At 51.9% G+C, this 22054-nt stretch overlaps 1 protein-coding gene across 1 annotated transcript in view; it reads right to left on the reverse strand.

Annotated features, from left to right (window-relative positions):
• Positions 1-6918: 6918 nt before the first annotated feature.
• Positions 6919-22054, reverse strand: part of GALNT14 (polypeptide N-acetylgalactosaminyltransferase 14) — a 184203-nt gene continuing 169067 nt past the window's right edge. The window contains exons 12-15 of the mRNA XM_008162265.3: positions 18532-18615; positions 17940-18084; positions 8231-8350; positions 6919-7077 (exon numbers count right to left, since the gene is read on the reverse strand). Coding sequence (XP_008160487.2) covers positions 6919-7077; positions 8231-8350; positions 17940-18084; positions 18532-18615 — 508 coding nt within the window. The remainder of the gene's footprint in view (positions 7078-8230; positions 8351-17939; positions 18085-18531; positions 18616-22054) is intronic.

Raw genomic sequence — 22054 nt, forward strand, 5'->3', positions numbered from 1 at the left:
ACAACGGTGGGTGGGCGCAGGTAAAAATGAGCCTCTCCTTGGAGGCCGGCCAGGACTCAGGTTGCCGGATGCCGGTGCACATGCCCGCGATGCTTGCGGATGAGACTCGAGTGCTCCCCGTCTACCTTCTCGTCACCATCCCTCGGAGTTTATGAGAACAGATTCTCTTGCTGCGCTCCACTGCAGTATTAAAGATTTCCATTACTGATAGTTCTTGCCAGTTAGCACTTTCAGTATTAAACTCTGTCATTATGAAGTAAAATATGCATGATCTCTAAATCTATGTGTATTATAACGAGGTTTCATTGTTACACATTTGTCTTCTCGGCCCTCCATTTCTGCCTTTGCTGTCTGTTTAAAACTCTCATGTCTGATAGCTGCAGCCAGGGGGTAATTAGGGAGAGAGACTAAGAATCACGGGCTTATTCTCTTACTTATTCATGAAAATGTACCAAGTGTCTATACTAAGATGTGGTCCCACAGCCAGTGGGAAAGACAGTGCTGACAGCCAATTACTGCACTGAGGAATTCTGGTCTGAGCTGACATGGAGGCTCCCTCCCCCCACACATATAAATATTGGATAAAGCACAATAAAACAACTTGAAATCACAGCTGCATTCGGAAGGATGGAAGGAAAAGTTCCAGATTCCAAAAAACAAGGGGGAATTCAAAGCCAGAGTGGAGAGTGAGCTGAAGGGGGACTGCAGCCAGATGTGTATAATCAGGGCTGGGCTTTTTAACTCCAAGCAGAGGCAGACACCGAAGACCACAGCCCCACCGTGGCCGGGGCCAGAAGTGAGACCGGACAGAGCTGGGTGCCTAGAAGGGCTAGGGGCTATCCCCACCCTGCCGGGCGAGTGGTGATGACATGAAAGTAAGAAGACAATTTGGGTCGAGGAAAGATCATCTGCAAAAGATCAAAATCCAAACTTCTAAATTCGCATCATGTCCCCACAGTGTGGAAACCACGAATGGAGAAACTGATGGATAAATTGGTTTGACATCAATGGAACCCAACACAGACAAACTTGAACCTTCCCTGAGGCATACCTCCATAACCAGGGGGGCCAGAGGAAATAACTACTGGAGATGAGCTCACACAGAGAAATCACACGGCACGTAAGAAAACAAAGTAAGTGAGGGAGTCTCCGATTCAATATGGCACCTGGCTTGGCCACCTATGCTGGTCCCAGAATTACCTAAATACTCCCATTTCTGCCCATGCATTCCACATCTTCATCACTCCAACTCTAATCTAGACACTAGAGGGTGCCTGAAGCCCCACCTCTCTTCTTTCTAGTATATAACACACACACACACACACACACACACACACACACACACACGTATAGATTTCCATTTATTTAAATTGCACACCACACCATTAAGTTACATAGGAGCCCAAATTGTTCACATCTGTTCCCACCAGCCAGATGTGCTCCCGGTTGAGGGGGTTTCTGCCACACCTGGACACCTCCTCACCTGGCAGTGTGGTAAGACTGCTCCAGGGTGGTGATGCTTCAAGTTCAGTTTGGGGTGTAAATCTTGTGAGCCCTAAAACTATGAAGAGTATAGGTTCTTTTTGTTTCCATAGGTCGATGCCATTGAAAAAACTTTCACTCTGACCCACAGCTACAGGTGGCCCACTGAGCTATTATTCTAGGAAATTCTGCATTCAAACTCAATGATCAGAGTTGACTGAGGATTCTAATTCAGCATCCACACACCACCCCCAAACCACACACACAACAAACACACCACACCAAAACTGACCACCAGGTCACACTCACTTCGCTGTGCACGCGCCGGTCACAGGTGTCCCACACCGGAGCAGCCGCTGTCCTATCAGGGCGCCATCAGCTTTGTCCTGGATGGGTTGAGGTTTGGAAGTGCTGCTGTTCTTGCTTTTAAATCACAGATGCTTCATCACCATCAGTGTAGTGGACAGAGGGCGTGTGGATAACTACACAGTTGTAGCGACTTCTGTTTGCATCACCAGAGTTTTTAACCTGTATTTTCCACTAAGGAGGCCTTAGGACGCATGCCCCTGTACCTGAAACTAACATAATGTCACATGTCAATTTTACTTCAATAAGTATAAGACGCACACCCAGAGGCTCACGTCTACTGTCCATATGTCCACTAGCAGGTTACCCTCCACGTCCTTCATTTTTACCCCAGGTCCTTCCCTAGTAGGAGGGAGGACGGTGGCATCGCTGAGTGTTAGTTCTCCTGCCACAAGGAAAGCAGCCGAAATTAAAAATGGCTGCCCCCCTGGGGCAGGGGCATCTACTCCTATTTCCCTGGGTGCTTGAGACAGACCTACAGCCACCTACACTTTGTGACTCTTTTGGGGCAAGTAAAATGTAACTAAAGTCACTTCCTCTTGGGCAAGGAATCGTTGTTCCAATCATCCATTTAGGAAAACATTCACTGAGCGCTTGCTGTGCCCGGCCCCGTGCTGGGAATAAAGGCAAGAGCCAGTTTTCCTGCCACCAGGGAACTCAGGGACAGGCACATACATGGAGAGACCAGGGGACAGGTGAGGACAATGCCAGCTCCTTTCGTTATTTCAGTGCAGTGCTGCTTCTTGTACTCGGGGGAAAGGGCACTGATGAACCGTCTGTTCTTTCTTCTTCTCTGCAAGGATGGCTTAACCTCCGTGGACACATAACTTGAGAAGCCATCAGAGCGTCATCTTCTACAGATGTCTTGTCCCATGGCCGCCTTTTCTTTTCACAATGGGGACTGAAATAGTCCCACAAAAGAGCCAAATCATAACAAAGGTAAGAGGAGGATTGCATCAACAAATACAACCACCAGAGGAGATTCTGGGCCTGTGCACTCAGCCCTCGACTCCCCACACCTGCAGCCTTCAGTCATGCACGTCGAATGATGAGCTTGGACAACTGCCAATCACTGAAGGCTTCCTGGGTGAAGGGGAGATGGACATCTGTCTAGGGCCGTGATCGGCAAACTGCGGCTCGCGAGCCACATGCGGCTCTTTGGCCCCTTGAGTGTGGCTCTTCCACAAAATACCACGGCCTGGGCGAGTCTATTTTGAAGAAGTGGCGTTAGAAGAAGTTTAAGTTTAAAAAATTTGGCTCTCGAGGGAGGAACCAAGATGGCGACATAGTTAAACAACTAATCTGCTGCCTCACACAACAATTTCAAAAATACAACTAAAAGACAAAAACGTCTACCACCCAGAACCACGGGAAAGCTGGCTGAGTGGAAGATTTACAACTAAGAAGAGAAAGAAGCACAATCGCTGAAAAGCTGAGGTACGGAGGCACGCGAATCGGGCCGGCGGCGGGCGGCTGGGTGCTCGGCTTTTCTTCAACCCGCAGGGAGACAAGCTCCCGATCACTCGGAAATCCAGTTTCTGGGGACACTCGGGGGACCCAGGCACCTACGGGGAGAAGCTGGACTCTCGGCCATCGGGTCGGAAAGTGAGAGTGACTTTTTTGCAGAGGTGCGCCCAGCAATCATTGTTTACTGCGCTGGAGCGTGGGGCGCAGGGACTTGGAAACGTGGAAAGGCAGAGACGGCTGACGGCAGCCATCGCCGTTGGCCACGCCCCAGCCTAGTGACGTCCTGAGACCCCACCCAGCCCTGAGGCCCCGCCCTGAGGCCCCGCCCCGCACATTCTACAAACCCGCCCCGGCTCCACACAGCGGCTTTTGCATACAAATGGCCTGTTCTGGAGCAGCTTAAACAACTGCAGCTCCAGTCAGACTGCTCCAAAACCGCCCAAGCAAAGGAGGAGAAAACTAGCCCTTGCTGTAGCTCCTGCTGGGGGACACACAGTACACAAGGGTACACCAAGAGTGTCCACCTCAGGTAACTGGGAGGCTGACCCGTTGAACCAATAGGACACCTAGTACTCAAAACTACCCTACCAACTTAGGGAAGCAGAGAATATGAGAAGGCAAGGAAACAGATCACAAACCAAAGAAATGGAGGAGAACAAGCGACTGGACATAGAGTTCAAAACCACGGTTATAAGGTTTTTCAAGAATTTCATGGAAAAGGCCGATAAATTCAATGAGGTCCAACTAGAAATTAAACATACACTGACTGAGATAAAAAATATTATACAGAGACCCAAAAGCAGACTAGAGGATCGCAAGAATCAACTCAAAGATTTGGAATACAAAGAGGCCAAGGACACTCTTCCAGAGAAGCATGAAGAGAAGAGAATTCAGAAAGTTGAAGATAGTGTAAGAAGCCTCTGGGACAACTTCAAGCGAACCAACATCAGAATTATGGGGGTACCAGAAGAAGAGAGAGAGCAAGATGCTGAAAACCTATTTGAAGAAATAATGAACGAAAACTTCCCCCACCTGATGAAAGAAATAGACTTACAAGTCCAGGAAGCACACAGAACCCCAAACAAAAGGAATCCAAAGAGGACCACACCAAGACACATCATAATTAAAATGCCAAGAGCAAAAGACAAAGAGAGAATCTTACAAGCAGCAAGAGAAAAACAGTTAGTTACCTACAAGGGAGCTCCCATACGATTATCAGCTAATTTCTCAACAGAAACCATGCAGGCCAGACGGGAGTGGCAAGAAATATTCAAAGTGATGAATAGCAGGAACCTACAACCAAGACTACTCTACCCAGCAAAGTTATCATTCAGAATTGAAGGGCAGATAAAGAGCTTCACAGATAAGAAAAAGCTAAAGGAGTTCATCACCACCAAACCAGCATTATATGAAATGCTGAAAGGTATTCTTTAAAAAGAGGAAAAAGAAGAAGAAAGATAAAAATTATGAACAACAAATACATATCTATCAACAAGTGAATCTAAAAGTCAAGTGAATTAAAAATCTGAGGAACAGAATAAACTGGTGAACTTAATAGAATCAGGCATAGAATGGGAGTGGATTGATAATTCTCAGGGGGAAAGGGGTGTATGTGTGGGGAGTATGGGAAGAGACTGGACAAAAATCATACACCTATGGATAAGGACAGCGGGGGGGGGGGGAGGTAAGGGAAGAGGGGGGGGGGTAGGAACTGGGTGGTGGGGAGATATGTGGGGAAAAAGGAGAAACAATTGTAATCTGAACAATAAAGATTCATTTAAAAAAAAAAAAGAGGAAAAAAAATACCTATAATAACTATCACTGAAATCAATCAGAGAGAAAGAACATTTCCATATCATGGTGTGAACAGTCTGTTCCTGTCTTTCAGTTTATTTATCACTAATATCTGTCCCACTTTTCTCATAGACCTCTTTTGAGAGTAAAATAAATGTGTCTTAAAGGAAAAAAAAAAAATTTGGCTCTCAAAAGAAATTTCCATCGTACTGTTGATATTTGGCTCTGTTGACTAATGAGTTTGCCGACCACTGGTCTAGGGTATAGTAGTTACGGTGGCCAAAGGACTCTAAAAGGGCCCCCAATGACCCCTATTTCCCAGCATCAGCTCTCTTGTGTAATCCTCTCCCCTTGGGTGTGGGCTGGGCCTACTGACTTGCATCTGTGGAATAGGATGTGGGGAAAGCGATGGGAAGTAACTTGCGAGATCAGGTTATAAAAGGCTGTGACCCCCGCCTTGCTGGCACTCAAGCCTTCCTGGCTTGCTTGCCTTGGTGAAGCAGGCTGCTGCCTTGGAGGGGCCTACGTGACAGGGAACGGAGGAAGTTTCTGGCCGACAGCCCACGAGGAACTGGATCCTGCCAACAACCACTGAGTGAGCTCCGAGCAGATCCTCGCCCGTTGAACCTCAAGATGACTGCAGCCCCCGCCATCTCCTTGTGACAGTAGCCTCTCAAGTCATCCTGAGGCAGGGGACCCTTGATTCTTGCCCCACAGCACCCAGGAGAGTGTAAATGTGTGCTGCTTTATGCTGCTAAGCTTTGGGGTACTTGGTTACTTAGCAATAGATAACTAAGACGGCAGCTAATCAGTATGTGAACTTACCTTGGCAGAAAATGTACAGGCATGTTTTGGGAGCTTTTAAACAATACAGATTGGTTTGTCTCTTAAACACTAGTTAATAAGAATAGACAACCACCAGACACAGAGCACACCGGAATTGATTAGAGGAAAGAATCCTTTACTATCAGAGCCCACAGAGCCATCTAGGGCAGTGATTCCAACCTGTGAGGGCCAAGGGACTCAGCTGAGCAGCCTGGACCCCACCCTGGACCTACTGAAGCGGGATCTCCGCAGGCGGAACCTAGAGCCCTGAATAGATGCAATTTCCCCAGACGAGACAGACCAGGTATCCCTGGGTAAGAACCACCGATGAGCTCCTACCACCAAACCTGACACAACAGGAAATGAAGGGCCAGTGAAGTGACAGGTCTTTTTAAGGTCACACAGCCAGTCAGTCGCAGCCCAGGTCGCCCACCGCCCTGTTCTCTGCTCTCTGCTTGGTCCACCTGCCACAAGGCCCCAGAGCCCCCTGGCGCCCGCTTGATGGAGAACTTGGCCTAGCCCTGAGCGAATGGAAGGAGAGACAAAGTCAGAGATACACAGACAACTGCTAAGGTTCATTTATTTGTTTCAAAACCACCTCCACTCCTCATCTTTCAATTCAGCCCTGGCCTCGTGACAAGAAGGCTTTTCACTCTGGCCTCTTGCATAAGAAAGAGAAAAAACATGAACACTTCCCATCACATCTCTGTCGCCAGACACCATTCAGGGGCAGACCGGGCCAGGACCGGAACTTCGTGGCATTGAGAACATGTGGGATCTGCCTCGCAGCCCCACCAGGATTGCAAGCTTTCCCTCCATCCTCCCTGAGACAGCCGCTCCTGCCCTGGGGGGCTCTGCCTCCACCTCCCAGCTCAGGGCGTCTGCAATAATCATGGGTTGCTTGCAGCCTGATCTCCAGTCTGCTTCTCATCGGGGAAGTGCCACGCCACGCCACGCCACGCCCGCTGCTTCTGGCGTGGATCCTCAATGGCTCTCCATGTCCCAGTGCTGGCTCATGAGTGAGGACTCGCACGGGTTGACAACGACTTCCCTGTCGTTCTCAGTGCCATCACCAAACATGTCTGTGTCTAGGCAGAGGTGAGAGGCCATGTGCTCGATGCGGGAGCCAGTCTTGGTCCATTGCTGAGAAGACGGAGAGGACAGAGGATGAGCCAGGATTCTCTGGCGAAGGCCGGGTCCTATCAATAATATGAGGAGTTCCAGCAGAATCAGAAATGCTTAATTTCTGATTTAAAAGGCTAGGGTCACCTCGAGACCCGACTTCACGGTCTCATGGAGAAATAAAACTGCAACTAATTGCCTTGCCAGGTATTATTGTTGTTTTTTTTAATCAGATATATAAAAAAAAAAGTAAAAGCAAAATCAATATGTTTGCTAGGAAAACTCATTAGAAGGGAATAACCTTCCAAGCAATAAGCTAGAAAATGCGCAGCAAGTTAGTCACAGGAGCAACCAAAGAAATGACCCGCATGGGTGTCTGCATAGTCTCGGAGACATGGGAGGGAGAGGGGGATGGCGATGCAGGAGGGGTGGGGTTCCGGGGCAGCCTGTAAACCTCTGCTCCTTCAAAGTGCTTCAGCACATGGGGGCCAACCAGGGGGGGTGGGGGTCTCATGCTGCTGCTTCCCACCTTGCAGGACAAGCAGGGAGGGAATGGACATGTAACTGGGAAATCACCATCTCAGTTAAGTTCTCTAAACAGCTACCCGGTGGGGTGGGCATCATCAACTCCATTTCATAGAGGAAGGAACTGAAGCTCAGAGAGACCCAGTAACCTGCCATGGGTCACACAGCCAGTGAGACATAAAAGGGGCACTGGAATCTGTTTCCCTAGTGGGAACTGGGTGGGGCCGGCACCTTGCTGCTGGGGGACTTGCACACGTGGCACATAGTTCCGGCAGTGCTATGAACTTGGTGGACATCCTGCCCGAGCCCAAGGCCCCTGAAGGTCTGAGCCTTGCTCCTCCTTGTGGCCCTGAACGCTCTGTCCTGGTCCTCTCCTGCTCTGGGCTCCCAGGAGGGCATCAGAGCAGGACAGGATAGAACAAGACACACATGCATGCTGGAGCCCAACAAGGTCAACAGACTTTCACGTGGCAGGTTGGCCACGGCTGCTAGCACCACGGGGGCGTGGAGGGCATCAGAGGCAGCATTTTGTCCCTCTCCCAGCCACAAGGACCTCCTTCTTACCAACACTTCCTCTTAGACCTGCCCGCCGAGGCAGGCATGTTATTAAAGGCATCCGCGCCCCAGGGCGGACCCACTGCGCACTTACCTGTTTGTCATCTCCATTCTTGCAAAGGACGAGAACCACCGGGGCTCCAGGGAAGAAGGTGATGACGGACAGGCACAGCTCTTCCTGGATGATCTGCTGGGTGTATGTGAAGGCCCAGATCTGGAGGGGAAGAGGCCAGGACGCGTCACGCGAGGATCCCTGGAAGCCACCACCGGTGGGGTACTACCCTGCTCACGTGTGATAGGACGGTTTGGTAAGAAGTACCGGGGGCCGGGCAGGAATCAATCCTCAATCAAAGGTCACCTTGGAACATGCTACCGAAGAGCCAGAGACTCTTGGGTCACACCCCCACTGCAGCTTCCATCCCCACACCCCATGGGGGGGGGGGGCCGGCTGGGGCATGCAGGCCCCCTCTGGGAGGAGCTGAACCGCACCCAAGCCCAGCGGAGCCACATGGTCTCCAAGTTCTGTGTGGATAGGCATCTGTTCCTCACACTGGACAGTTCTAGCAGCTACCTGGCAGGTCACCCCCCAGCTGTCTTTAGAACCTCCCTTCTTCTCTGAAAGGGAGTCTAAACCAGTGTCCTGGGAACAGGAGGCAGACGGAGAGACAAAGGGGACAAAGTGTCCCAAGGGAGGTAGTGGAAGAGGAGCGCAGCGGGAAAGAGGAAAGTCATGAGAAATAAAATTATTCCAAGCGGCCGCATGTGCGCCGGCCCCCCAGCAGAATAGATCCCCAGGCGCCCGAGCTGCTGCAGGGAGAGACGCTGAGGAAGCGGACGGGCAAGCAGAGCTCTGATGACAAGGGAGAAGGGGTCATTACCAGGAATGCTCCTCACGTAGTTCCTCCAAGTGCCAGAGATCAGAGAGCAGCTGACTGCCCCGAGAGCCCACGCACTTCCCGGTTCTTACACCAGGGGGCGAAAGGGCTGGCATAATAATGCCCAAAGGTGAACCTCCAAGAGGTTTTGCCCAGGCTGATAAATGGGGAGATCTGCCCTTTGCCTTCATCACGGGGCGAAGGTGATTCCTGAATTGGCTGCCCCGAGAGGAGCCCGGGTAGGGGCTGGACCCTTTCTCCCCGCCTTCACCCCTGCCGACCAGCTGACCCTCAGCCTCTAGACCTGACCACTCATTTGCTACTTCTCCTTGGCCGAAGAACAAAAAAAGGGCCCTCCAGCTGGCCAGCCCTCACTAGGACCCCATGTCCCACAAGCTGACACAGTGTTTACCTGCCCCTTGCTCTGCACCTTCCCTAGCTCACGGCAGCCACCTCCTGGGGCTGGTCCTCTCCCGACCTCCACTGTCTACTAACATCTTCGATGTCTTTCTGTGACTTGGCTTGCTCCTCCTCCCTTCCCACAGGCGTGGGTCCTTCGACTGTCCCCACAGGACCACCTGCATGCTGACTGCTGTGTCTCCTGACCTGGGACTGCCCCCTGTCCTGTCCCTCACACCTGGATGGGGCCACCAGCCCCGTGAGAGCCTCTGACCCCTAGGATCGGGTCCTGCCTGTGGATTCTTCTGTCCCTTTTCAGTTGCTGGTGTTAGGAGAAGACCTAAACCAGAAAGTAGTGAATGAACATACAGATGAAAAAAGACTGGCTGTGACTTGAGAATCTTGGAGCCTGGGGACGGGCACATGGGGTTCCTCATACTCTTCCATCTATTGCTATGTTTATATACATTTGAAATTTTTTATAGTAACAAGTTGTGAAATGTACTCCTTGGGACAGATCAAGAAGTTCTGCTCTGGCCGATGCGGGTCACCATCTTACGCATACCTTGCCTTCCTCCAGGATGAGCTGAAAGGGGAAAGCCGTCTGTATGCACAGAGGGGATGTAAACCAGGACGATGCCGCTGACAATGGCTGACAATGACCGAGCACTATGGGAGCTGGCTGGGAGCTTTACACAGACGAACTTAATCTCCATGAGAATCTGCTGGACAGCTGATTATCCCCATTCCACAGATGGTGAAAGTACTAGCAAGGCTCAGAGAGGTTACACGGAGGCGTGTACTAGTACATGCACACACTCTCTCCATCAGCTCTGCCACTGCTGCTGCCACATTCACGGCTGGCTCTGGCCCCCTTTTATTCAAGTCTCACCACGGAGGATGCCATTCCCCGAGATCCTCTTCCAGGTTGTAAATATTAAAACTATAAATCAGCTCCACTTTGACAGGAGACAGCTGGCAAAATTCTTCTTCTAGGCTAATTCCAAATGGCAACCCCTATGAGGAGGGAAACAACACTCACACCCCATGTCTGGACTGGGAGGGGCAGGCCAGAGAGCAGGCCCCTTCCCCAGCCTTGCTGGGAACCGGGCAGTGTAGGCATGCAGGCCCACACTCGGGGGGCTCCACACCAGACCCGGGGACACACACAGCGCTGGCTTCCAACCTGGACTGCCCCCCTTTCCTTCCCACCCCTGGCTCTGTCCCCCATGGTGAACTCGCAGCCTGCATGTCCATGCTTGGTCCCTGCCCTCTAATGGTCCCCCTTGGGTCTGGGTGTGTGCGAGGGACACAGTCCACCTCGGGAGGACCGACCCAGGGGTGAGACTCGGGCCACTTGGGGTCCTACACATCTAGAGTTGATCTAGAAGGTGGGACCAGGTCCTGGTGTTGACCCAGAGAATTCCTTGCTCTGTTAGGACAGGAGAGAAGCGCCTGGGGCCCAGCTTCAAGGGCAGGACCGCCAGGGAGCCATTTACCCAGGCCCACCCACAACTGGCCTCACCTCTGGACTTCTGCCAGAGTCCGGAAATGAGGCTATACACACAGTCACCGAAGTGGAAAGAAGATGAGGGCTATCCTCTGTCCCTTGATCCCACCTCAGAGCTTGCAGTGAGCTATGCCTTAGCATCCTATATAATAAAAGCCTAATATGCTAAGTGTCCGACCATCAATCAGTCACAATGACATGCACTGACCACCAGGGGGCAGATGCTCCAACCAGAAGGTTAACTTGCTGCTGGGGTCCGGCCAATCGGGAGTGGGTGAGACAGGCCAGACACGCCCTGGACGAATCCATGCACCAGGCCTGTTTCGGCCTGATCCCCGTAGGCCAGGCCAAGGGACCCCACCAGTGCATGAATCCATGCACTGGGCCTCTAGTTTTAACAATAACCCTGCAATTATCTTGTCATCACCACCAGACACTGGCTTTGTAGTTTTCACGTGAAAAGGATTAAATGGGTCAACAACAAAAACTTTAAAATGTGCCCTAATTTCTGAAAGCCCATTGTGGCATTTTTTTATTTTATTTTTTTTTAAATATCCTAGTGGCTTGGAAAACTGGAAGTGCTAGGGATGGCGTGGAGGCAGGAGGAGTGGGGTGGTTCTTTTGACATCTGAGACACCCTAAACACAAATGCCCTTTGGGAAGGCGTGCCGAGGGTACAGCCCTGGGGACACCGCCTCGAGACCTCCATGGGTCTTTCACAGACAGGGATCGAAGCCTTTTCACTAAGTGGACTTTCCATTAGCTGGTGCTTTACTGGCATTGAAATAATTCAGCCTCTGAATTTCCCAGAGGAACACGGCTCGATGGCCACATCTGCAGGAGAGGAGAGTCGGGGGGTGGGGGGACGGCAGAACACAGGAGCAGGGGCAGGGAGTGAGGAGGGGTTTCCGAGTCCCCCCTGCATCCTGTCAGACTTCTCAGAATGGCCGGTGATGAATGGGTTTATTAAACAAATCTCGGAATCAGAAATGAACTCAGGAAGGCCGCAGCGGCTGCTCAGACTGGCCTGGCCTCGATCAGTAAGTGCTGGGCCTCTGCCGATGGCTCTATTTGGGGGCTGGCTAAGTCGAAGCCCCCACTTCCAGTGCACATAGATCCAGTCATACCCATGGAAGGAAATCCAGATGCCATCCTGGAGGCGGTGTGGGTGGCCTTGACCCCTTTGGAACAGGCTGGTAAGGGGCTGAGGAGGAGGGCATTCTCCCCAGGAAGAGGGAACTGTTGATGAGGAGAGGATGGTCCAGGCCGGACAGCTCTGAGGCCCTCTGTGCTCAGAAGTCCCTGGAGACAGCCGCAGCGGTGGGAGAGAGAAGGGACTGCCAGGCAGTGGGCAGACTTCTCTAGCAAATGCGTATCTGGCTGCAGCTGTAAAAGCTGGCATGAAACAGGCCTCCCCAGCCTGGGGGCTACTCCCTTGCACTGGATGGAGAAACAGAGTTAGGGGGCTGTGTTTCCATTAACACAGAAGCCCATAGCATGTACTGATGGAGGCGAGTTTCCCATTCAAACTCCTTCTGTGTGGGAAAGAGTAAACCACTGAGAAGAAACACGGAATGCCAGGGGCAGCACTGCCAGTTACGCTGTGGCGAGACGGCCAAAACAGCTCCCTCACGGGGACTTGTCGGTCCCAGGTGCTTCACATTCTTGTCTGTTGAATCATCAACACCTACCTCCGAAAGGCAGGTACAATTTAAAGGAAGAACGTCCATTATTGAGGTCAGCGTTACTCTGGACAATGCCAGAAGCAGACCCCGGGGTAGACCGTGAACATGGGACCTCCTTGGTGAGATGGGATCTGAGCTGAGTAACCAGGGTGACCAGTTGGCCTCGAATCTCTAAGGTCACACTGGGCAGCACACTCGTCCAGCAAACACGCCCTCGAAGCTTTTCTGAGAGGAGTCTGGAATGAACAAGTGGCTTCAAGTGAAACTTTAGTTCAGCTGACCGCTTGCTGCAGCCAGATCTCTGAAGGAGCATCCCAGCGTGCTGACTGCCGGCTGGAACCCTGGCTCGCCCGCTCATCAACCCTGTAAATTTGGGCGCGTTTCCTAATTCTGCACCTCGGTTCCCTCATATGAAAAATGAAGATATTCAGTCCCTATTGGAGGTCACTGTAAGGAACAAACGGGTAAATACATCTACGTGTGCAGAAGGGTGCTGGCCACAGAGCCAGTGCTGGTTACTGTCTGCTGTGATGGTAGCCGATAGGAAGAGAGAAGGCCCTAGAGGTTTTCCTTTAGAAAACTGCCTTTGCTTTGCCTCCCAGGAGAGAGGCTGGAGAGGTGGTTGGGAAGGGGCCACTCCCAAGGTGTATTGAGAAAACTCAGGGAGAAAGGGTGGCATCAGGCAGGAGAGGTGACATGCTGGCAACCTGTCCCCCAGGCAGACTCCCCTCGAGGAGCCCCTGTGAGTCCGGGTTTGGGGGAAGAGCCTTTGTCTTCATCTCACCCACCCAGGGTATCCAGCTCCAAGGAGCCAGTAGCCTAAACTGCTGGGATCCAGGTAAAAGAACACACTCGGAATTTTTTAATTTATGCGGTTTCCCTTTCTTTACGTTGGGATAGCAACTAGATTGGTGCATGGGTCTTCCTTCCAGGGAGTCCAATAAAGTTAAGAGAAAGCTTCTCAACCTGGAGGCGTCTTGGGCTTCACACGATTACAAACTGATGATAGATTTCTCTTGCCTTCCACCCAAGGCACCTGTTTGCCCACATCTTCAATACACACTCAGGTTACACATTTGCTCCCAAGGTCGACAAGCCAGCCCAGAAAGGGAGGTGAGGCGGGTGAAGGACGAGTGGGGCTGAGGTGGAGCAGGGACGCAGCCAGCATCAGAGCAGAGGACAGACGTGGCCTGGTAGTTCCTTGCAGTAATGAGGGAACCCAGGGGCCTGGCCACACACCACCTGGACAGTGAGTGGCAGATGGAAGCAGGACTCAAAGCTCTTGGCTTCCACAATCTGGTGCTCTTTCACCCCAGACGTGTAGGACCCTGAATCCCTCACCCACGTGGCGCGAGTCTGATTTCAGGACCTGCGTGGATCTCACCCCTGGGTCAGTCCTCCCGAGGTGGACTGTGTCCCTCGCACACATCCAGACCCAAGGGGGACCATTAGAGGGCAGTGACCAAGCATGGACATGCAGGCTGCGAGTTCACCATGGGGGACAGAGCCAGGGGTGGAAAGGAAAGGGGGGCAGTCCAGCTGGAAGCCAGCGCTGTGTGTGTCCCCTGGTCTGGTGTGGAGCCCCCCAAGTGTGGACCTGCATGCCTACACTGCCCGGTTCCCAGCAAGGCTGGGGAAGGGGCCTGCTCTCTGGCCTGCCCCTCCCAGTCCAGACATGGGGTGTGAGCGTTGTTTCCCTCCCCACAGGGGTTGCCATTGGGAACTGGCCCAGAAGAAGAATTTTGCCAGCTGTCTCCTGTCAAAGTGGAGCTGATTTATAGTTTTAATATTTACAACCTGGAAGAGGATCTCGGGGACAGGCATCCTCCGTGGTGAAATTGGAATAAAAAGGTTCTAGAACCAGCCATGACTCTGGCAACAGTTGCAAGAGCAGAGCTAGGGCATGATGGCCAGATTTCCCAAATCCGCCTCCATCACTTACTAGAGTGTAACCTTGTATAATCTCTCCAAGGCCTTGCCTTCATCATCTGTAAGATAAGGATAATAGTAATACTGCAGTCCCCACTTCTCTTGGAGGATACATTCCAAGACCTCACTGGATGCCTAAAAACCAGACCCTATATATATACTATGTGTGTGTTTTTTCATACACATACACACCTTTGCACTTAAAGGAAGCACTTTATGTCTTCTCCTTGGCATATCCAAATTGCCAGCATCACTACTCTTGTGCCTTGAGCCATTATTTAGTAAAAGAAAGGTTGCTGAACACAAGCACTGTGATAGCGAGATAGGTTATCTGATAACCAAGAGGGTTGCTGAGTGACCAATGGGCGGGGAACATGTATGGTGTGGATATGCTGGACAAAGGGATGATTCACGTCTGGGACGAGGCCCTAAGTTTTATCACGCTACTTAGAACGGTGCACAACTTAAAACGTATGGGTTGTTTCTTTCTGGAATTTTCCATTTAGTATTTTTAGACCACGGTACCTGAAACCATGGAAAAACAAGACTGTGGATAATGAGGACTATTGCACCTACTTTATAGGGCCTCTCAGAGACAGAAAAGGTGGGAGCAAGAAAAAGGGACGTCTGAGTCATGTGAAGGGCGGAGAAGCAGACTGACTCCCTCTGGACAGGCCCAGAGGCAGGGCAAGTAGAGAGGGAGGAGGGAAGCGGCAAGGCGGGGGGAAGCGGACAGAACCCCGGGGGCCATGATGCATTAGCAGAAAGGGGTGGGAGGCAGAAAGACAGGCCTGCGAGTTTATGTAGAAAGGAGGAGCAGATACTGAAAGAGAGAGAAAGGTAACATAAGTCAGTCTTAAAGGTGTATATTCAACACACACACACACACACACACACACACACACACACGCACACACACGCACGCACGCGTTGGGGAACTATGCTAGCTGAAATAGTCATGTGGACTTGTATCAGTCTCAGGTGGATTTAACACCTTCAGAATGCTTGGCCTTGCACCCAGGGCCACTGCTGGTCATGGGCCCCCTAGGAGAGGCTGTGTCTAATCCAGCACGGCCCCACCTTGCAGCCCAGCCCGAAGCCTGGTGGCTGGGGCCCCACGGGCACCCCGTGTCGTCAGTTGGAGCAGACTGCATATCCTTCCATCTCAGCGTGTTCTTCCATTATCCTTAACTCACCCTGCTGCTATGCAAGCCCAGCAGTTCCCTCCAAAGCCGAGAGGAGAGACAGCTTGGCACTATTGTCTAGAAAAGAATGCTGCTCACTCGGAAGACTGTTACTACAATAATCCTTAGTTTCCCACAGATGAGTGTTTTTCCTCCCTTTCCCAAAGTCAGCTGGGACAGGTACTATGACCCTCCGGTCCAATAAAGGCCTGGCAACCTCTCCCGGGGCCAGGCGACTAGGGACCGCTCCCCGAGACCCAAAGAACCCCACCTCCCACTTCCGTATGTAGCCAAAGACATTAAGTACTGAAAAGCCTCCACTTAGCTGGACACAGACGGGAAAACTCCCATCCCAAGGGACAGGGGGACGCAGCATCCTGGCTGTTGGCATCCCCACAAGCAGTGCCCACACACGATTCAAAAGAGAGTGAAGTGTGTCACCTACTCAAAACATTTGACAAAATGCCACTTGAGCAAATTGTGCCAGCCCTCCACACCCAGAGCAAAACCGACACCTCTGCTTCCTTTCCTGGGTGACTGAGGCAGCCCCTCCCATGTCCTGATGGAGCAGAGAGACGGTTCTTGGAAAAGTCATGGCAAGTGGAGGCTGGTGGTGAGAAGCTTCAAATGCCAGGCCAAGAATGTGGATTTCTGTGGTAGGCAATGGGGAGCCACCGAAGGCTGTACAGAGATGGGGAGCAACGATGAGGTGATAGGGTAATAGCATGCCGGATGGGGGCCGAGGGGCAAGGACTGGAGGCTATGGCTGTCATCTAACACAGTGGTTCCCAACTGGGGCAGTTTTGTGGGCAGAGGCCAGGGATGCTGCTAGACAGTCGACAGAACACAGGACAAACCCAAGCACAAAGCATTATCTAGTCCAAAACGTCCACAGTGCTGACACTGAGGAACGCTGACCAGGCGTGAGGAAGCCAAGGCAGGGTCCCAGGACAGCTCTTCCGAGGGAGGAAGTAGCAGTGCTGCAGAAACAGGGATAAAAGAGGAGCCGCTGCAGGTGTGCGGGACTGGAATGGCAGAGCCCCTCCTCTCCCAGGATGCAGCTCAAGTGCAAGTCCTCTGGGAAGGTGTCCCTGATTCTCGTGGGTACGTTGAATGCCATCTGGACAAAACTCTACCCGGGACACAGTTCCTAGGAGAATGGCTGGTTACTGGCTTGCTTCTTTCTGCATTAGATCCCTTGAGGGGCCACCGAGGCCTGCAACCTAGCCTTTCATGTCTGCATCGTCACAGTTAGCAGAGAATGCAGATGTTTGCTGAATGAGTGAATGGGTTCATAGATGGATGAAGACACTGAATTTGTGAAATCAGTGAAACAGAGGTTTCCAAAGCTGGAAGCATGGATAAAATCTCCGAGAATCCACTTATAGAAAGGAACAGGGACCTGAGATCCGTGGTGAATACTCACTGTAATGGCATGAGAGCTGGAGAGAGGAACCGGCAAAGAAAACAGAGACAGGGAGAATGGAATTGTGGGAAAGCCCTCAGAGCCAGGAGGGACATTTGCAAGATGGGGGGGGGGGTACTTTAATGCGTCCAACAGGCAAATGGTTCAGAGGTTGAAGTGGGCCATGTATTTGTCAGTGACCTTTAAAGAGCCGTTCTAGCATCAGGGGGAGTGCACTGGCCCACAGAACACAGAGGTGCTATGTTGATGAATCACTAAGGCACCAGGAAACCTTTCTGATAAGGGGCGATGTGGTTCCTCCAGACCTGGGGGAAGCAGCGGGCAGCGCCCCAGGCCTGGTGAGGGCAGGATGGGGATGAACAAGGCCCTGCTCAGAGGCGGGCGTGGCAGAGGATGGTAATTGCTTTAGCAAAGCTGACGTCACCTCCTGGAGCAGTGATTCGCAGAGCAGGCACTCCAGGCTGGAGCAGTGCCACCCAGCGGCATGCTTTTCTGTTTGCATTTCTTATTCCCGAGTAGCTGTCCCACCCACCCTGCCTGACCTAGCCCGCATTTACTGCCAGCAGGCTGGGCACCAATGACATACTCATTCAACTGCTCACTGAATGGCAATTACCTACGGGTACGAGGCTGCCTGGTAAGGCCTCTTTCGGCGGAGTGAACCCAGCCCCAGAGTGAGGGGGAGCCACACTTCTCCTGCTCCGCTGCTGGGCTCTGGGTATAACTGGGCACCTGGTGTCATATAAAAGCAGGCGACAGAGGCACACGTTCTCGAATCCCCAGCCGGTTACCTACCTGGGACTTGGCATCCTCGCCTTTGATCTTGACACAGGGCCTCAACTTGAGGTTGGAGATCTCCTGGTTTTTCTGCCTTTGAGACTCCAGGCACTTCTGCCGCTGTCGGATATTGCCCTTCTGGATGGAGGAATCCTTGGGGACTCTAGAGGAAAGCCAAGGAGAGGTGAGCATCCGCTGCTCTTGGGACTTGACCTCTAGCAGCTGAAGAGGTGGGGGCAGTGTTTAGAGAATGGCAGGGCATTTCGCCCTGGGCTCAGCTGGGGAAGAGGTTGCCCCGAGGAACAAGGCAGCCAGGAAAAACCCCGGAGCCAAAGGTCAGATGGAGCTGGAATGGAGCCAGCCTGCGAATTCTACATCCTCAAGTCACACCCGGGGCTCAGACCCCAGCCGTGGAGAAGCACTATTCCTCGCCACCCTCGATCCCTCATGCTACTGGTTAGTATCACTCCTCTGCTGGTTTTCAGGATAAAGGGGAGCTCATTGGACTTCTCTATATACACCCCGCTGGCCACAGGCCGTCTCTTATCCAGACCAAATCAGCGAGGGCCTCTCCTTGCAGCCACAAAGGCTCACACAGTAGGGCAGATACCTGAGTTCTGGGTAGACATTCTCCAGGTACCACTTGAAGCTCTGGCACCGCAGATTCCTCCTCAGGTCCAATCTGCTCTCAATGCTGGGGGCAGAGAGGATAAAACACGGCTGTGTCAGAGACAGGTGCTGGGCTGGGAGGCACATGGCACACCCCGTGCCCACGCTCGGCGCCCACATCGCTCTGGGGGCCACTGGAAAAATGAACCGAGAGAGATTTCTAGAGCTCCAGACAGAGCTATGGAAACACTGAGCAATAGCTCACCATGGTGCAGTAATGACACCAAGGACTTGTACTTCAACTTGAAAATGGATTTTGGGGGTGTTTTGACTTTTCATTAAAAGCAAGGCTACAAGAACATTCGGCGCGTTGTAATAATTCACCATCGTAACTCTGAGTCTAGTTACTCACAAATCCCTCTTAGGATTCTGCAGTGGAAGTACCACCCCCGACCACTCCAGCCTCAAAGAATCCTCTTCTTTGGCTGGTTCTGGGGCCTTGTCAGGTATTTGTTCACCAAATATTTCTTGAGCACCTCCTATGTGCCAGGCATTGTGTCCAATGTGGGATATAATGATGAGCTTTTGAGCATGAGAGAAAGGTAATGAAATGAGTGATCCCCACCCGATGTGGACGTGGGTGAGCAGGCAGGGACTGCGGGAGAAACTCAAGAGTGTGCCCCTGCTTTCAGGTCAGCGGTGGTCAACACGGTGACACCGAAGGAAAAGTGGATGTTACCTAGACAAACCAGAAAGAGGGTGAGGCAGGAGCCCTCGTGGAGGCAGGGGACTAGCAGAGAGAGTAATGCATGTAAAAGAAGTGCGCTAGTTCTGTGGGCAGGAGCAGCTCTGTAGGAGGCGAGCATATGTGTGTATGCAAATGTATGTGAGGGGGGATGGAAGAGGGGAAATGAGTGGGATGAGAGATGAAGACATAGACCATATCGTGTCTTGTGAGGCGAGGCTCTGTGGAGGAGGTGGGTGAAACTTTAAGGGCAATGATGCAACTGATGGGTTCTGAGCAGAGCATGACGTGATGTTTGTACTTTAAGAGCGTCCTACTGATGGCGAATGGGTGTGATGGGGCAAAGCTGGAGGCAGGGAGAGCAGTTAGGAGGCAGTTGCAGAAGCTCGGGTGCTGATCACGATTTCAGGTATAAAAGTAGGGCCTGGGAATGGAGAGCAGTGACAGGTTCAAGCCCGTCTACTTCTCTCCATCTGCACCAGTCTCTTACATCCAAGTGTCAAAGGGACATCTCCACCTTGTCCCTCCCGGGCATCCATACAGACTGGCTCCGCTCTGTCCCAGCTATGCCTGCTGCCACCTAAGACCATTCTCTTGGCACCAGGACTTCTTACATAGTACTAACCACATTTCCTCACCAGGCTCTAAGCAATGGGGACAGGAATGGCTGTGTTTTTTTTTTTTTTAAGTGCTGAATGTTTCGTGTTTAGGGACCTGGGTGCTCAGTGTACGGATTAGGCAGTGTTATCACGACCTGGTGACTGCTTGGATGTGAGGGGAGAGGGAGGAGTGGAGGCTGACACCCAGATTTCAGACTTGGGCAACAGGATGTAAAGAAGAGCGTTCACTGAGATGGGGATTATGGGATGAGGAGCAAGTTTAGGCCCAAAGTGGATGAGTGCAGTTGGAACTTGAGTTGGAGGAGTCTGGAAGATATCCAGGCGGAGATGTCCCGTTCAGACTTGGGTATAAGGGACTGGAGCGCAGAGGAGAGGTCCGGGCTTAGGGACAGACGTGAGCAGCAGCAGTATAGAAGTGGTGGCTGACGCCAGAGAGAATGTGCAGTAAGAAGAAGGCTTATGACAGATTCTCAGGGAAGACCAACATATAAGGGTGACAAGAGAAAACTGAGGCTGCAAACGAGATGGAGAAGGTGAAGCCCGAGCAGCAGGACAAAAGCCAAGATGGTAGTTATAGAAACCCAGAGATCAGCGGTGCACTGGGCTGAGAGCGGGGTGGGGTGGAGGAGACTCAAACTAATGGGATAACACAGAGATGGTATGGGGTCCAAGGGAGTCATGGGTGAGCCAGGTGGGAGCAAGCAAGAGGATGGTGGAGGGGCAAGGCCTCGGATCACAGAGGGGGTGCAGTGGACAGTGAATGCAGGGAGCTGTTTGGCAAATCTTGGCTGTGAAGGAGCAAAGTTGGATTGAAGGAGGGTTTTTATAGAGATTTCTTTGTTCCTTTTCTTTTTTAAAAAATGTTTTTTTTTTTTATTGATTTCAGAGAGAAAGGGAGAGGGAGAAAGAGATGGAAGCATCAATGATGAGAAAGAATCATTGATTGGCTGCCTCCTGCACGCCCCCTACTGGGGATCAAGCCCGTAATCCAGGCATGTGCCCTGACTGGGAGTCAAACCGTGACTTCCTGGTGGATGGTCAACCAACCACTAAGCCACACTAGCGGGGCTTCCTTTTCTTTTCATTTTGAAGATGTAAAATGCTGAATAAATTCAAATGCTGACGGGAACCATGCAGTAGAGAAGAGGTGAGAGAGGAGACACATGGAGGGCAAAGTCTCCTAGAGCAGTGGTTCCCACACGGTCTGCACGTTAGAATCACCAGGAGGGAAGGGGGGCCTTCAAAATATTCCACAGCCCAGGCCACACCCCAGACTAAATCAACTCTCTGTGAGTGGAGAAGAGGTATCAGTAGGTTTTGAAGCTCCCCCGGGGATTGCAATGTGGGGGCTATTTTGGAAACCATCGCCCTAGAACCTCCCTCCTGAGTTGAGGTCCTCTGACTAGCCACACGGGGCCACCTGGGAGCTTATCAGAAATGCAGCCCCACCGAACCATCATGCACATTTCAACAAGATCCCCGTGAGGTCTGTGTGCACATTAAAGTTTGATAAGCTCTGAGCCAGGAGGCAGGCGGAGATGAATCCAGGCCGTGGGAACTCGATAAATGTTGATTTATAAATGAATGCAGGAATGAAAGGTGCGTCTGGAGTGTAGGTGGAGGGCTGGCCCGTCACCGCAGGAGGCACACCTTGTCCTTGGAGAGGAAAGAGAGAGAGAAGGATGGTGCAGGTACAGTGAAGTTGATAGATTGGTGTGTCTTGGGAAGTTGATACCATCTATCTCATCTACAAAAGAGAAGGTGTCATCTACTGTGATTGACAGGAGAGTGTGGACTCGGCGGCTGGGGAGAACGGAGAAGATTCAAATGGACCTGGAGGGAGAACGCTGGCCAGGAAAGATGGGGACCAGTAGGCATACCGAGGGCCTCCTGAGACTGATGCTACAGAGTGTCATGTCAGCAGCACCAGGAAGGAGGAGGAGTTAGGCTTGGGTGACAAAGAACCAGGAGGCGGGCACTCCGACCTGCAGGTGCTGAGGCAGTTTAGTCCCACATCCTACCTTCCCGTAAAAACCTGGAAATATTAGTCCACTGTACAAGGAGAGCCCACCCACGGAGCTGGTGGTCAGGGTTGCCAGACAGTCATTCCACAGGCGCTGCCTGAGCCCTACACGCCCAGAACCCGGTAGGAGCCAGAG

The sequence above is a fragment of the Eptesicus fuscus genome, chromosome 16 (assembly GCF_027574615.1).
Source record: "Eptesicus fuscus isolate TK198812 chromosome 16, DD_ASM_mEF_20220401, whole genome shotgun sequence".
In the NCBI taxonomy this organism is placed as follows: Eukaryota; Metazoa; Chordata; class Mammalia; order Chiroptera; family Vespertilionidae; genus Eptesicus; species Eptesicus fuscus.